The 14,494-nt window shown below is 55.5% G+C and overlaps 1 protein-coding gene across 4 annotated transcripts in view; it reads right to left on the bottom strand.

Moving 5' to 3' along the window:
- STARD8 (StAR related lipid transfer domain containing 8) overlaps positions 1 to 14,494 on the bottom strand; it is a 41,959-nt gene that overhangs the window by 7,928 nt on the left and 19,537 nt on the right. For 2 of the 4 annotated variants that reach the window (XM_033072649.1, XM_033072651.1), the window contains 2 exons: positions 1,770 to 1,841; positions 489 to 570 (listed from right to left, as the gene is read on the bottom strand). In XM_033072649.1, coding sequence (XP_032928540.1) covers positions 489 to 570; positions 1,770 to 1,841 — 154 coding nt within the window. Of the gene's footprint in view, positions 1 to 488; positions 571 to 1,769; positions 1,842 to 3,862; positions 3,985 to 10,694; positions 10,890 to 14,494 lie in introns of those variants that run through there. The other 2 variants (XM_033072650.1, XM_033072648.2) reach the window with 2 other exon arrangements.

Here is a 14,494-nt window from a genome sequence, read left to right as displayed (position 1 = left end):
ATGGCCCATCCAGACTGACCATCTGTCAGTGCCCTGCTCTGGGTGCCAGCTCTGGCTTACTCTGAGTCCCCCACATGCTGCTGCTCCCTGCACACCACTCCTGCACAGCTCCCAAACCTGCAGCTGCAGCAGTGCTGTGTCCAGGTGGAAATGGGCAGCCAGGCTGATTGCCTGGTACTGGGATGAGCAGCATCACATGGAGCATAAAAACCTCTTGTTTCCCTGGAATCAACACCAGCAATGTTCCCTGATCTGAACAACTGAGTTGTCACTGCAGAGGGAGTGACTGTGCTAGAGCAGGCTCTGAGCCCAGCCAAGGGGCAAGGCAGGCACCCTACTAAGCCCACCAGCCCATCAGGCACACCCCTGTCCCCATCAGTCCATCAGGCACACCCCTGAGCCCACCACCCCCTCAGCCTGGGCCACTGCCCTTGTCTGTGGCACATCCCTGTGCTGATTCCATGTGCAGGAGGGCAAGGGAGCATTACCTGCACAGGGATTTGAGGGAATCCTGGTCCAGGAAGCTGTGGTCCTTCTTCACAGCACTGATGTCAATAGGGAATGACGACTCTGTGGAGGAAAGTGATGTCAGTGGCAGATCCTGAGTCAGCTGCTCCATCAGGGACAAAGGGCAGCAGTGGGCATGGGAAGAGGAGAAACCCAAGTGGCTGGAGATGACCTGGAGGTGGTGATGGCCAGGGTGCCTGGGCATGGCTCTTCCCAGGTACATTAGGTGAGGGTGATAAGGTGCCCCAAGGGCCTCCATTCAGTTCCCTGCTCATCCCTGTGCATTCAGAGACAGCTCTGCTGGGATCATGCATGTGGGATCTGGATTTCAGCCCTGAGGGTCTCAATCCATCTTTTTATGAAGCCATGGAGTGTGATCAGCACAGGAAGGGAAACAGAGGGAAACACTTGGAGGATGTGGGAAGTTCTGTGGACAGAGGCTGGAGAAGGGTTGGTTCATTCACAGGCTCCAGCACCAGCAACGCTCCCCACTGCCCAGCTGTGAGCACTGTCTGGGGCCAGCACCTGGGGCTGGGTGTCCCAGCAGGAACCCAGCCTGTCCTTGCACGTGGGGCCTGCCCCCCAAAATAGGCACTGGCAGCAAACAGGCTGCTCATAAAGCCATCAGCAGGGAGCTGGTGCTGCAGGGGGTGGGGGAAGTGCCCGAATGGCCGAACAATGGCCATGGCTGCGGCCACCGGACCCCGCTTCCCGCTATTGTCCACTGCTCCTCGCCCCAGCCAGCACCAGGATCCCACCAGGGCTCCAAAATAAACACAGCTGAGCCTCAGGCAAGAGCCACCACCACCACCACAGCCTGGCACAGGAGCTGGGAGCAGGAATGCCACGGTCTGCTCCAGGCAGGGCTCAGGAAGGACAGGCTGGAGCAGGGCACAGGGTGTGGGAGTGGGCAGGGATGGAAGGAGGGACATCATGCTCACTCTCCACGTTTCCTACACTGGCTGCCCCTATGCTCCCACCCACGGCAAACACTCCCTGAAGCACTTCAGAGCTGATGGCTCTCCACAGCCTGGCTGCCCTTGGCCAAAGCAGCCGCCCCAGGATTCCTCAGAGCCCTGCCTGAAGGGGAAAAGTTCAGGAATGCAGGGAAGTTAACTGGCTGGTTCTCCAGGGCTCAAAGTGTAACAATCACATAATCAGCGAACAATCCCCTCTGTCCCCACCTCTCCTGCAGCCCCCCTTGGAATCTGGATGAGATTGTGAGATGTGAGCAGGTACAGAGCAGGGTCAGGCACTCTCACCTTCGTACAGCTGGGCATACTGGGGGAATCCCGCTGCCCGGAGCCACTCACACGCTTTCTTGGCTTCGATTTCTGAAAGAAAGCAAAGAACCAGCCTGAGTGCTGGAACCCTGGGAGTTTTGAACTTTCTGACACTAACCCCCAAAAGAATACTGCTTTTGATTTGAAGCCTTGGAGAAGGTTTCCAAATTTGAGTATTAAAGTTAGAATCATTGGTGTGTAGTGAAAATAAAATTTCACGTGGAAAATAAAATTTCCATTTTCACGTGTAGTGAAAATAAAATTTCCGTGTGTAATTTCACATGCTAAAAAGTTTTGAATTTAGGGTTTTAGACTATAGTAATAGGTATGGGACAAAATTGATGTTCTTTAGCATTGTCTCTTTCTTTCTTCTTGTTCCTTCTTCTTCATAATTTCAGGTAGTAGTTTTTGGTTAGATAAAAAATGCTGCAGTGCAGGTCACTAGCATTCGGCTATTAGGTCAGAAGTATAAATTATATAAATGTTAGTTTTAAATTAAATAGCCTTTAAAAAACCTTGTAACTAAATTCACGTCCATTTTCTCGCTTTTGGCTTGATAACTAAAAGTACTAAAAAACTCTTTGTACTTTAAATAAGATTTAATAAACCACCAAGTCTGAACAAGAAATCTGTCTCTGGAGTGTTGAATCCTAGCTCTGAGTTTAAAAAAAAAGCTAACCACTATCACCTGAGCATTCCATCAGCAGCAGCAACACCCTGAGAGCACAGCCCACCCCACCAGAGCCCTGACACCGAGCCCACATTCCATGAGCACAGAGCAGAGGAGATGCAGAGCTGGGGTCCCAGCAGCAGCAGGGTCCTGGGCACACAGAGCTCAGCTGCAGCTCTCTGCCAGAACCAGGCAAAGAGCAGCAGGTGACAGCGATGCCACCTGAATGACAGGACCACAAGGAGCAGTTTTAACCTCCTGATGAAACGTTTTGTTTCTGAACCCACCAAACCAAACACAGTTCTTGGCCAGGCAGGGGAGGAAGATCTTTCTTTGTAATCATGAGTTCAGTGCTGATCACTTCTGCAAACATCCCCGAGCAAAGGCTGCCAAAGGAGCCCTTCCTCCCCAGCTCCTTCCCACCACCCAGCCCTCCCCACCTCTTCTTTCAAGCTGTCCCAGTGGGCACCAAATCCCTGGTGGGATTCTTCACCCCTTGCCCGGCTGGTTCTCACCCCACACACAGGGATCAGCCCAGATGAGCCCATTCAGCAGCATTTCCTGGGAAATTCCTCCAGTTTAGAGAACTTGAGGGAACCCAGCCCAGAGCTCCCACAGCCACAGCAAGTCATTGCCAAGTGTCAGCACCCATCAGCCCGATGACATTTCTGCTGCTGAGGGTGACAACATTTGACCTCAAGGGTAGAAAATGCCTTGGCAGCCTCAGGGTGTGGTCTGTCCTTCCTGGAGGCACCATTCAGCACGGAGTGGGCTGAGGCCAGACCCACCCAGCACTGGAATACCCTGATTCCATCCACCCACTGCCTCAGCCCAGAGCTCTGGCTACAGCTTGCATTCCCAATTCCAAACTTACAGAAGAAAAAAAAAAAAAAAAGTTCAAAATAAGCAGGATGGGTCCAAGCCAAAACTCCGGACCCAAATACTTGGCAAGTTTTGGGAAGAAGTTTTGGAATCAGCATCTGGATCTGGGTCCAAACCGCACAGCTGTCATTAACCATGCCATAAGCCCTGCCAAAACCCAGGGCTGACCCTCCTGCCCCACACAGGGCTCAGAGCCAGCAATCCCAGGGCAGAACTCAACCCTGGAGCTATCCTGGGTCAGCTGGTCCATGTGGAGCACCCATTCCTCCCAAAGAACCCAACACCCCGTGGCTGCATCTGTCCAGCAGGAGGGCAGCAAGACCAGCAGTCCCTGGGAATGCTCTTTGGCCATGGCAGCTCTGGAAGCAGATCCCTCCCACACTCCTGGAGCAGGCAGGACCCAGGGACAGGACCTGCCAGTTCCCACCCTGCCCCACGCTGCTGCCCCTTCATCCCCATGGAAATCCCATCCAGCAGCTCCTTGTGCCCCCAGCCATGAGCAGAACCCCCAACCTCCCACCTGTGCCATGGATCCTGCCCCAGGGACGGGGCTGGCGGAGAGCAGCAGGAGCAGGGCTGTGGCTGAGCTTGTCCCTGCCTGCAGCAGGGCTCAGCTGGTACCAGAGCATGGCTGGGCACACGTGGGGCCAGGCTGGAGCGCGGTGACAGCCGGTGTGAGCACAGGCAGCCCAGCAGGCAGGGAGCAGCCAGGGTGCAGCAGGATGCTCTGTGCAGGACTGGGCTCCGCCGCCCATCGCCGTGGTGGAAATGCGGAGTCAGAACACGACATTTCCTTCCCTCCACCACCTCCCCCATGCACGGGCTGGCAGGGGGCCAGGGCCCCAGACCTCCACCTCTCCTCTCTGGGAGCCACATCCCAGGCTCTGCCTGCTGTGGCATCACCCCAGAGCCCCTCAAACAGGGAGAAGCCCTCTGGAGCAGAGGGGGCTTTGAGCAGCCCAGGTTGAGCCCTCCTGATGCAGAAGTGCTGTCACAGAGAAGGTTTCCAAGTGTCCTGTCCCAGAGGGAGCCAGCAGCCAGCTTCCTCCTCTTCCCGCCCTTCCCATGGACGTGCTTTCCCAGGGAAGTGCAGGAAAGGCCGGGCAGGCAAACACTCCTGAGGCTGGGCACAGGGTCACCCACTCCAGCCGTGTTCCCAGCCCTCCCTGTCACCTCTCAGGAGCCTCACTGTCGGGCAGGGTGATGGGACCTGAGCCCAGCACACATCCCTGGCTGCAGCTCCACTGGGAATGCAGCCTGAGCCCAGGGATTGCTGTCTGGAGACCCTCCATCCTCAGCCTGAGCCCAGGGATTGCTGTCTGGAGACCCTCCATCCTCAGCCTGAGCCCAGGGATTGCTGTCTGGAGACCCTCCATCCTCAGCCTGAGCCCAGGGATTGCTGTCTGGAGACCCTCCATCCTCAGCCTGAGCCCAGGGATTGCTGTCTGGAGACCCTCCATCCTCAGTCTGAGCCCCAGGCAGCAGTGACAGAGATTCCAACATCTCCACATGCCAGGATTCTCTGATGTCTAATGCAGGCTCATCAAACACTGCACCCACCCTCAGCAGGGCACAAAGAGGGACTCCTTGGCTTCACTGGTCAAAAAACAATTTCCAGGAGTTTGAGATCTGTGGTTTAAATGGTGCAGAAATCCCTGCATGGCAGGAGGAGCAGGCACAGGGCACTAGCAGAGTCCATGTATCCCTGAGAAACAAGGGGATAAATCCCACCAGCTTCCTGACTGCAGGCAGGGAAGGCAGACCAGCAGCCCCATTATGTTTCATGCTCCAGAGGAAGCTTTCCATGGAAGATGAGCCCACAAGGGAAACCAGCACCAACACCTTCAGTGGAAAAAGCTCCCAATGGTGCACAACCCTCTGAGGCAGCAGAGAATCCTCCCCCAGCAAAGCCTCTGCTCTTGTCCAGCAGCTGTTGAGGCTGGATGGTGTTTTCCAAGGAAAAGGTATCCACAGTAGCTCTCCCATCCCCTGCACCCAGGAAAGGGCAGAGATGTAACCCAAGTGCCACCACGGTCTGTCAAACCCCCAGGATGGGAACCCTGATGCCCCAACACCCCTAGGAAGGGGTGGAAATCAAAAACGAAGGAAGAGAAGAGGCTCCCGTTGTTCCAGAAGAAAAGGATGAAAACCAACACTGAAATGGGGAAAAAAGGACAGAATTCCCCAACTCCCTTCTTGCAGTCACTACACTGTGGCATTTCCCTGGGGCAACCACTGCTGGCTCCAGCAGGAATGGCTGTGGGGTGTCTGGATCCTGATGGCTCCCTCTCAAGTGCTTTTGGTGCTCCATTCCCCCACCCTGTCCTGGAACAGGCATGGACAGGGAAAAGCCCAGGGCATTCCATAAAAACTCTAAAATGAGCAACCTGGAGCACTGGAGACCAGCAGAATTACAGGCAGGAAAGCCACTTCCCAGAACCCCAGCTCTGTACTTTCACTTTAACAATCAGAACTGACAAGAAGTCCCAGGCCAGGCTCTCAGCTTCCCACAGCAAGGGTTCCAAATCCCCATAAAAAGTCCCACACAGCCAATTAGTGTGTGAGGAGAAAACCCCGCCACAAAATCGCTCACACGTTACCTCATGGAAAGCTGGAAGCAGCTGCCTGGCACTGCGGGGGAAGCTTCAACCCCAGCACCAAGGGGAGAAAATTGCTCTTTTTTTCTTTCTTTTTTGGTGTGATTTCTTTCCATCCTGCCTGAAAGTAAAACTGCCTACAACAGGGACTTTCCTTCTCAGCTGTAAGCAGAAGTTTCTTGCCTGCTTTTTACAGGAATGACAAAAAGTGCCAACACATCTCCTGAACCAGGGGTTGTGCTTTCACTGAGAACACGAGCAGCTGAAGCAGGTATCCCATGGGAAAGGTGCATCCTTTCACACCAAAGCTACCAGGGACAGAGGGACTGACTGCCTGGAGCAATCAGAGCTGCCTTCCTGCACAGGGCATCACTCCCACAGCACCAAGGGCCAATCCCAGACCCTCCCAGTGGGATTTGGAGGCCACCCCAGCACTGGGCACAGCTGGGACTCACTGCCCACCCAGCTGGGCACCTGGGGCAGGAGGCACAGAGCTCCACAAAGCCACAGGCACCTCCTGCTTCCAGTCCCCAGCTCCACTCAGCAGAGTACAGAGATTTTGGAGCTGCCAGCACAGACATGGACAGGGCACATGGACAGGAATGAGGAATGCTCTTGGATGCTCTCCCAGGCACGGCACATTTCCATAATTAACCTCCACACAGCACACAGGTCTCATAAGCTTTGGAAATTGCTCCTTGCTATGTCACCAACCAGGAATTGCTCAAATGCCTCCTTCACCTCCAGCCCTGAAATATCTGCTCCAAGGGCATTGCTCTCTGGGGATGGCACCTGGCAGGGGGATGGCAGCAGGGCCCTCTGTCACCCACTCCTGTCCCAGACAGCTGCTGGGAACACAAACACAAGGGACATCCAGGGGTAAAAATGATCCTAGAGGTTGCACAGGAATTGCTGGATGGTGTCTGTGAGCACCAGCAGGTACAACCCAGACAGGAACCCCTCTGGCCACCACGGGGCAGGGAGACTGCAGCTGTTGGGTGTCTGGATCAGATCTGATCTAATCCTGCAGGCTGGGCACAGAGACCCCCAAGGATCAGATCAGATCTAATCCCTGCAGGCTGGGCACAGAGACCCCCAAGGATCAGATCTGATCTAATCCCTGCAGGCTGGGCACAGAAACCCCCAAGGATCAGATCTGATCTAATCCCTGCAGGCTGGGCACAGAGACCCCCAAGGATCAGATCTGGGCACAGAGACCCCCAAGGATCAGATCTGGGCACAGAGACCCCCAGCAGCACCACCAGAGCCCCCAGAGCACTCCCCACCTCATCCCTCAGCTGGGCTGTGTGTGACCACCCTTATCAGCTGGATGTGGTAGCTCTGATTTCCTCCCCTCAAACGAGCCCAACAGCAGCCTGAAGTCTGGTTTGTTGTGTTCTAAAAGCTCCACCAGCCCTTTGCATCCACAGTGTGCAGGGCTCTGTGCTGCACAATGCAGGAATGTGGCCAATCCGAGGTGATGCTGCAGCTCCTGCCCTCACAGGCTGGCACCTGGGAGAGGAGCTGGGCCCAGCCTGCACAGAGAACACCTCTGCTGCCACAAACACCACCCAGAACAACCTACATTCAGGTTTGCAGCCAGTGCTGTCTTTATTAAAGATGAGAAGGAAGCACTGCACATTAGCCACAAAAGAATGACAGACAGGATCATGGAATCATGGAGTGGTTTAAGCTGGGAAAGTCATTTCAGATCATCAAATCCAGCACTGCCAAGGCCACCATTAACCCAAGTCCCTTCTTCACACCAAAACATCTTCAGAGACTCCACAGGGGATGATTGAAAGGGGACAGCCACGCTCAGGGGCATGGGATGGACCAGGAGGGAAGGACCAGGGACTCTGGGACATGCCCAGCTGGACTCTGGCAGCAGGACACGGTGGGGTGACACAGACCAAGTCAGTGTCCCCTGGCACTGCTGTGATGGCTACAGGAGTGTCCTACAGCACATGACACACTCCTGCTCCTCAGGCAGCTCCTCAGAGTCCTGCAGCCCCTTTGGCCCTCAGGACACCTCCTCCCAGCAGCTCCAGAGCAGTCGGGAGCAGGAGCTCTGCGGCAGCTCAGGGGTTACACATCCCACTGCTGGGGCTGCAGCTGCACAGCAGATGTCTGGGGGGAACGAGGGATGGACAAAGAGGAACAGAAACAAAGGGCCAGGAAGGTGAGGACCCTGATCTGTCCTTGCCTCCCCCACCTGCATTTCTGCAGCTGCTCTGACCCCAGAGGAATAACAGGGAGGGCAGGACCCTCCCACTGTGTTGGGAGCACACAGCAGCAGCCCCCCATGTCAGAGGGGAAGCCCAGCATGGTTCCATCTCTGAAAAGGCAAGGGCAAAGCAAGCTCAGAGCAGAGAGAGCCTCTGGCTCCAGCCCACGCTCTGCACCACCCCAAGAAGGTCTATCAGTGACAGCACAGCCACCTCTGTCAGATCTAGGCTTGGGGTGAAGTTTCTTCCTTCTCTTTGGTGTTTACTGAAGCCAGAAAGAAAATTCCAGAAGAGAATCCCAGAATAGTTGGGGTTGGAAGGCACCTTAGAGATCATCTCATTCTGGCCCTCTGCCATGGGCAGGGACACCTTCTCTACCCCAGGCTGCTCCAACCTCGTCCAACTTCGAGGCATGAGGCATCCACAAGGAGCAAGATGAAAACAGCGACTCAGATGCTGAAGAAAATTAATCCATCTTGCCCATCCTGTAGTCCACCCTTCCTAAAACTGCAGGGTTTTCCTGTTGACCATCCCGTGGATCTCACATGCACTTTGTTTGGACAAGCGGACGCCGTCGCTCCGAGGGCAGCCAGCGGTGCCAGAGCTCCAGCAGCATCCATCACCCAGCACAGGTACCAGCCAGGCTGCACCTCCCAGTGAGGAGCCATCACATCTCACATTTCTTTACACAGACAACAGCAGAAGTTCAGTTTTCACTGCCTGGAAGAGCGTTAAACACAGCATGGACTGAGGTCAACGTCCGGAGTACGGCACGAGACCCAACACCAGCCACCACCAAAGGCCAAGGAAGGCCAAGTCAAAGGAAAACACCACCAGTTCTGCTAAAAAAACCAGAACCAGCAGCAGCTCTGGCTCTTCAGGGAGCTCCAATCACCACTGGAGCATTTGTATCTCCCATGGATGTGACCTGCTGCAGCTGCTCTCCTGCTTCCCACGTTGAGGAACGACCCCCAGCTCCTGCTGCTAAATCCAAGCACTAAAGAACAGTTACTTCCTTAATACACAAGGGAATTCCCTCCTACTTTTATGCATTTGTTTAGCATAAACACGTGTGTTACCAGAGGAACCCATGGAGCAGAATTCCCTTGTGGTCTTGCTGCAGCTTTTTCCATGTTGTACAGAATCACAAACCCACCCTGTTCCTGGCTGAAGAATGCTCAGGCTCCAGCAGCTTTGGGAGCCCTGCACACCCCCAGGGACAGGGAGCCCAGACCAGGGCTGTCACACCTAGCAGTGCCCACTGCCACAGCCCTGCCATGGGCACAAGCTCTCTCAGGAAGGAACTGGCACTCAAGTCCCAGCAGAGGCATGAATGGTTACTTTAAGGCTCTCTTCTTCCCTTTTTAAAGGCTGCAATACAAAAATAACCCCAAATCAAATATTCCCCAGCTCCGCACAAGATCCTGCCTCCTTCCCCACCAGACTCAGCTCTGGTTTATTGACTGGTCCCTGCTTCCCAGGGGAAGTTCAGGTGCCTGCTCCTTGCTCAACACCTGAAATCCCACCCCTCATCAGAAAAATCTGCAAAATTCAGGAGTTTAACCCCAAGGATGTGCAGCCGAGCACAAAGCCCCCCTCAGCCTGTGGGGTGCAGGCTCAGAACGCCTGTCCATGCAGGGACCCCTCCAGGCACAGCCACACATGGAGGCATAACCCAAACTCCAGGTTTAAAATGCAGCTGAGGGACATTTCTCAGGGGTCTGTGTGCTCAGGGGAAGGACTGTCCCCAGCTCACAGGTCTGTCCCCTTCTGCTGCACCCCACACCCATCGCTCACCACAGCTCTGGGGGCATTTCCACAGCTCCAAACCCCACTCTTTTCTCATTCCTCCCCTCCTCCTTCTGAAAACTGCTTTTGAATCAGTGTCAGCAGGTGATGCCACATCCCAGAGCACCCCTGGCCATGCCTGGCAGGGTCGGGCTCACACAAAAGGATTTTGGCTCAGGAAGCAATGGGAGATCAGGAGGAGCTGCACGCTGCGCTCCCACCGGCTCGGCTGGCTCTGGCAGAATTAAACCCAAATATTGCCAGGGGTCTCTTCTGCCTGCTGCACCTTCAGTGGGGAGCAGAGAAGGGAAGGGAAAGCTCCAGGCGATGTGACTGAGGCCAGCCCGTGTTCTGTCACTGCCACCTCTGCTCTGTCACTGCCATCTCTGCTCTGTCACTGCTCTCTGTCCCATCCCTGTCCCCAGCCGGGCACACAGCTCCGGGCACAGCACTTCACGGGAAAAAGAAAAGGTGAAGGAAATTCTGGTTCTCAAGAAAAGATTAAAAAAACCCACCAAGCAACAACTTAACAAGAGCACAAGCAGCACCTCTGAGCCCTGCCCTCGCCCCGCTGTGTAAAAGCCAGAGCAAACCGCCCTGCTGCACAGGAAACGCTGCTTCCAAGAAATCTCTAACAAGTAAAAAAGGTCATTTTACAGCCTTTCCCACCTCCCCCGAGAGCTTCTGCTGGCTGGAGCCTCCCAATCCAAACAGAGAGCCGGGACACGAGCAGACTCACCATGGCAGGAGCTGTTAATCCCGGCTTTGTTCATTGGAACCCGTGGATTAAATGCCGAATAAAGCACCAGCATGACCCGCAGCCTCCTTCACGCCCTCCTCGGCCACCCAGCACTGTCCAAGCGACCTTCCCGCAGGCAGTCCATGGCAGAGCCGCAGTTCTGCCCCGCAGGGCTGTGCCGTGCCGTGCCGTGCCGAGCCGAGCCGAGCCGACGCGTCCCCGGCAAACAGGACATCCCGGCTGAGCGGGGGTGGGAGCGGCGGGGAGGGCTCCATCCGGCCCCCTCCCAGCCCTGTCCTGCCCTGCAGGCACCCCGGAGCTTTCCATTCCAGCCGGGCAAACCGAGAGCGAAGCGTCCTGCTGGGGTCTGACACTGTCCGGCACCGGGGAGAGGGATGGACACCCCAAATCCCCGCTCCGAGGAGAGGGATGGACACCCCAAATCCCGGCACCGGGGTGAGGGATGGACACCCCAAATCCCGGCACCGGGGAGAGGGATGGACACCCCAAATCCCCGCTCCGAGGAGAGGGATGGACACCCCAAATCCCCGCTCCGAGGAGAGGGATGGACACCCCAAATCCCCGCTCACCGGCAGGCACCACCTCCTCAAACATCAAAGCTGAGGCTGGGCTCAGCCAGCTGGCGAACTGCAGGAGCTGCCAGCAGGTTCTGTGTGCAAGCCAAGGCTGGGCTGTCATAAATTAACCAGTCCCTCAAGATACCAAAGAGGACTAAAAGCTCAAAAAGATGGTTCAGGGACAAGAACAGCAGTGCCTGCAATCGGAGATATCCAGACTAAATCACCCAATTCCCGACAAATTTCCAGTTTGTGCTGAGCCCACCGTGCTCCACCTGCCCTGGGAATGCTTCTTCCCACGCAGCAGGAGCCAGCTCACCTCTCATCCCAAAGCAGAGGGGTCAGCACGGTCCCAGCAGGGATTGTGGTTGACACAGGATTAGTCTCCTCAGTGAAAACCACATTCCCTGTGCCTGCACTTCCCAAACCAGTGCTTTGGCACAAATCATTCCCAGAATGAGCTGTGAGATCATCTCACAGTATCTGAGCATCATCTCACCTTGCTTCTGATTCCCAGTGAGAAACACCACAGGTCTGTCACCCCTATCCCGGGATACAGCACTGGGAAAAGCCCATCCTCAGCTCACACCTGGCAGGTCAGACCCTGCAGACCCAGCCCCAGGGGGGACCCCAGCCCATCCTGCTGTCCTGACAGGCTGTGACAACAATGGAAGCTCAGGTAACAAGCCCAATATCATCCCAAAAAATATGGGGGAGGCAGTGAAACCTGCACACAGGGGTGGAAACACAGCAGGGACATCAGGTTTGGGGGGGTCACTGAAGCAAACAGGAGCACATGGCCTCCCTCTTTCTTTGTTCCCTTTTCTCCCAAATGGAAGGAGATGTTGTTGGGACTGGAGTTGGCTTCCCATTCTTTATGGAGCTATCAGGAGATGCCAGGACAGCAGGACAATGGCATTTTGAAGAAGTCTTAAAGGATGCTACAGAAACGAAGGAACGTTTCAAAAAAGTACAGGAATGTGGGGAATGACAGGGAATATTATAAAACAGGATGCAAGAGCTGGCCTCAAGCAATATTAGAGACTCTTGTTTTGGTCTGACAGTCAATGGAAGATAATCATGGGAATGGCAGAGTCAGCTTACATGGTCCCATCCATCTGCCTCCCAGCAGAGAATCCAGCACAGCCAGGTCTGCCCGTGAACAGGCAAGCCCACCCTGCACCAGGCATAGACCAAAACAGGGTCCTCTACATAAAAACCAGCATTTCTGAGGAGCCAAGCAAAGCCTTGCAGGACACGGAGGAGAGCCATGGATCAGGAAGGATCCAAGGATGCACGAAGGGATCAGGGATGCTCAGTCCCAAACCCAAGACCTTTGCTGTAAGGCAGGTGGAACGCTTCCCAGAGACGGTTCAAAGAATTCTTCTTCAGCTTGGTTAATTAACCAAGGACTTGCCAGCCTTCTGAGGGATTTGCAGGCACAGGAGCTCACAGCCCTGGCACAGGAGCTCGCAGCCCTGGCACAGGAGCTCGCAGCCCTGGCACAGGAGCTCACAGCCCTGGCACAGCTATTCCGGCTGACGGGAAGTTGTGACGCCGAGCACACCGGAGCCAGAGTGGTGGCTGCCAACAGCAGGGTCAGGAGCAGAGGAACAGCTCCTGGGGTCAGGCCAAGGAGAAGCCCAGGGGTCAGCAGGCAGCAGGAAGCCCCAATTCCACACATCAACCACTGGCAGTAGGAAGCAGAGGCCAGTTACTGGCAGAGCAGCACCTTTGGCAGGAATGGGCATGTTTGCTCCAGCTTCCCTTCCATGTAAAAGCCCCTCTGTAAGGAAAAGATTTGTCACAGCCAGACCTGCTTGGGGTTTTCTCGCCTGGGCCTGTCTGCACAAGGGTGCTCACAGCTGGACATGGTGGGGATGGGGCTCATGGTGACACATCCCCCCCAATGGGGGGCTGATGCCAGGGCTGGTAAAGGCTTCCCAAGGGCGATACCAAGAACACTCTGCCCTCAAGAAGTCATTCTGGAATAGCCACTGCAATCATACAGGCAGGAACCTCCCCAGCCAAACCCCCACCACAGCAGCTGTGCACAGTGAGGGAGCCATCCCCAGCAGTGGGGGCTGTGTCCTTCAGAACAACACTCTAAAATGCCCATCTGTCCCCAAGCAAACGTTCTTTTCCAGTCCCAGCAATGTGCACTGGTGTTTCTGAGGAAGCCTTTGCCTCAGCCAAGCTCTCCCCCAGCGCTGCTGGCTGACGTGTTTGTGGTCAATCAATCAGCTCACACCCTTCTAGAAGTTTCTCCATCTAATTTTATGACTAATTTTTGACTCCCATGCAAGTTTTCAGAAGGGACCCAAAGCCCCAGCACACTTCAGCAACCTCAGCACCTTCAGGGACGAGCGGCACCTTCACCCAGCCCCGTCTGAGACAGTTTGTGCCTTGATGTGCCCAAAACCCCCAGCCCCAGTGCCTGGACGTGTGGCTGCTCACCCAGCACAGCCTCCCTGAGCCACAGCCGTGCACACACAGCCAGCCATGCTCCACTGCCCTGCCTGGCACGTCACAGGTGGCACTGACCGTGACCTGCACACAAGGACTCGCTGCTCACTGAGTGTTTCATTCCCACCTGCCCGCAGGACTGTGGAGTGCCACAAGGTCCCTGCAGGCTGACAGGGCTGCAGGAGCTGATCTTTGCTCTCCTCAGTGTTCCCAGAGAGGTGGGATATGGCTTCTCCTCCCCCTTCCACTGCAAAGCACCCCTGTGCTCATCCTCACCCAGGACCTCAGCACAGCTGGAGAGGAGCTGAATGCTGGAAAAACACCCCAACAAAGCCACCAGTGCATCACTCCATGCCACAACGGGCTGAGGAGCCTGGCCAACAAACACAAATGCTCAATAATCCACGGAACCCAGTCTTACACAACACCCTCCATGCTGCCAGGAGCCCTTCACGGCTCAGTCCCTGCTCAAGGAGCAGCACGAACCACCTGAGAGCAGGTAAATCCCAGGGGAAGCACTGGGCAGGTGACTGGCTCTGCCAGCACAGCCAGAAAACAGCCCAAGAACAGCCAGGATCCCTGTGGGCACTGGCAGTAAGGAGAGACTGGGATCTCTGAGGATTTGAGCTCCATCCCGAGCACTGAGCACTCAGGGGGGATGTGGCCCTGCCAAGACAGATGTTCTTAACTCACAGCTTCCTTCTGTCCCCAGAGACCACTGATAAAATATCAGTGAACCTTATCAAACAGCAATCA

Source organism: Catharus ustulatus, chromosome 14 (assembly GCF_009819885.2).
Source record: "Catharus ustulatus isolate bCatUst1 chromosome 14, bCatUst1.pri.v2, whole genome shotgun sequence".
Classification (NCBI taxonomy): Eukaryota; Metazoa; Chordata; class Aves; order Passeriformes; family Turdidae; genus Catharus; species Catharus ustulatus.
Note: the sequence above shows the minus strand (reverse complement) of the source record. Positions and strands in the feature narration are given on the sequence as shown.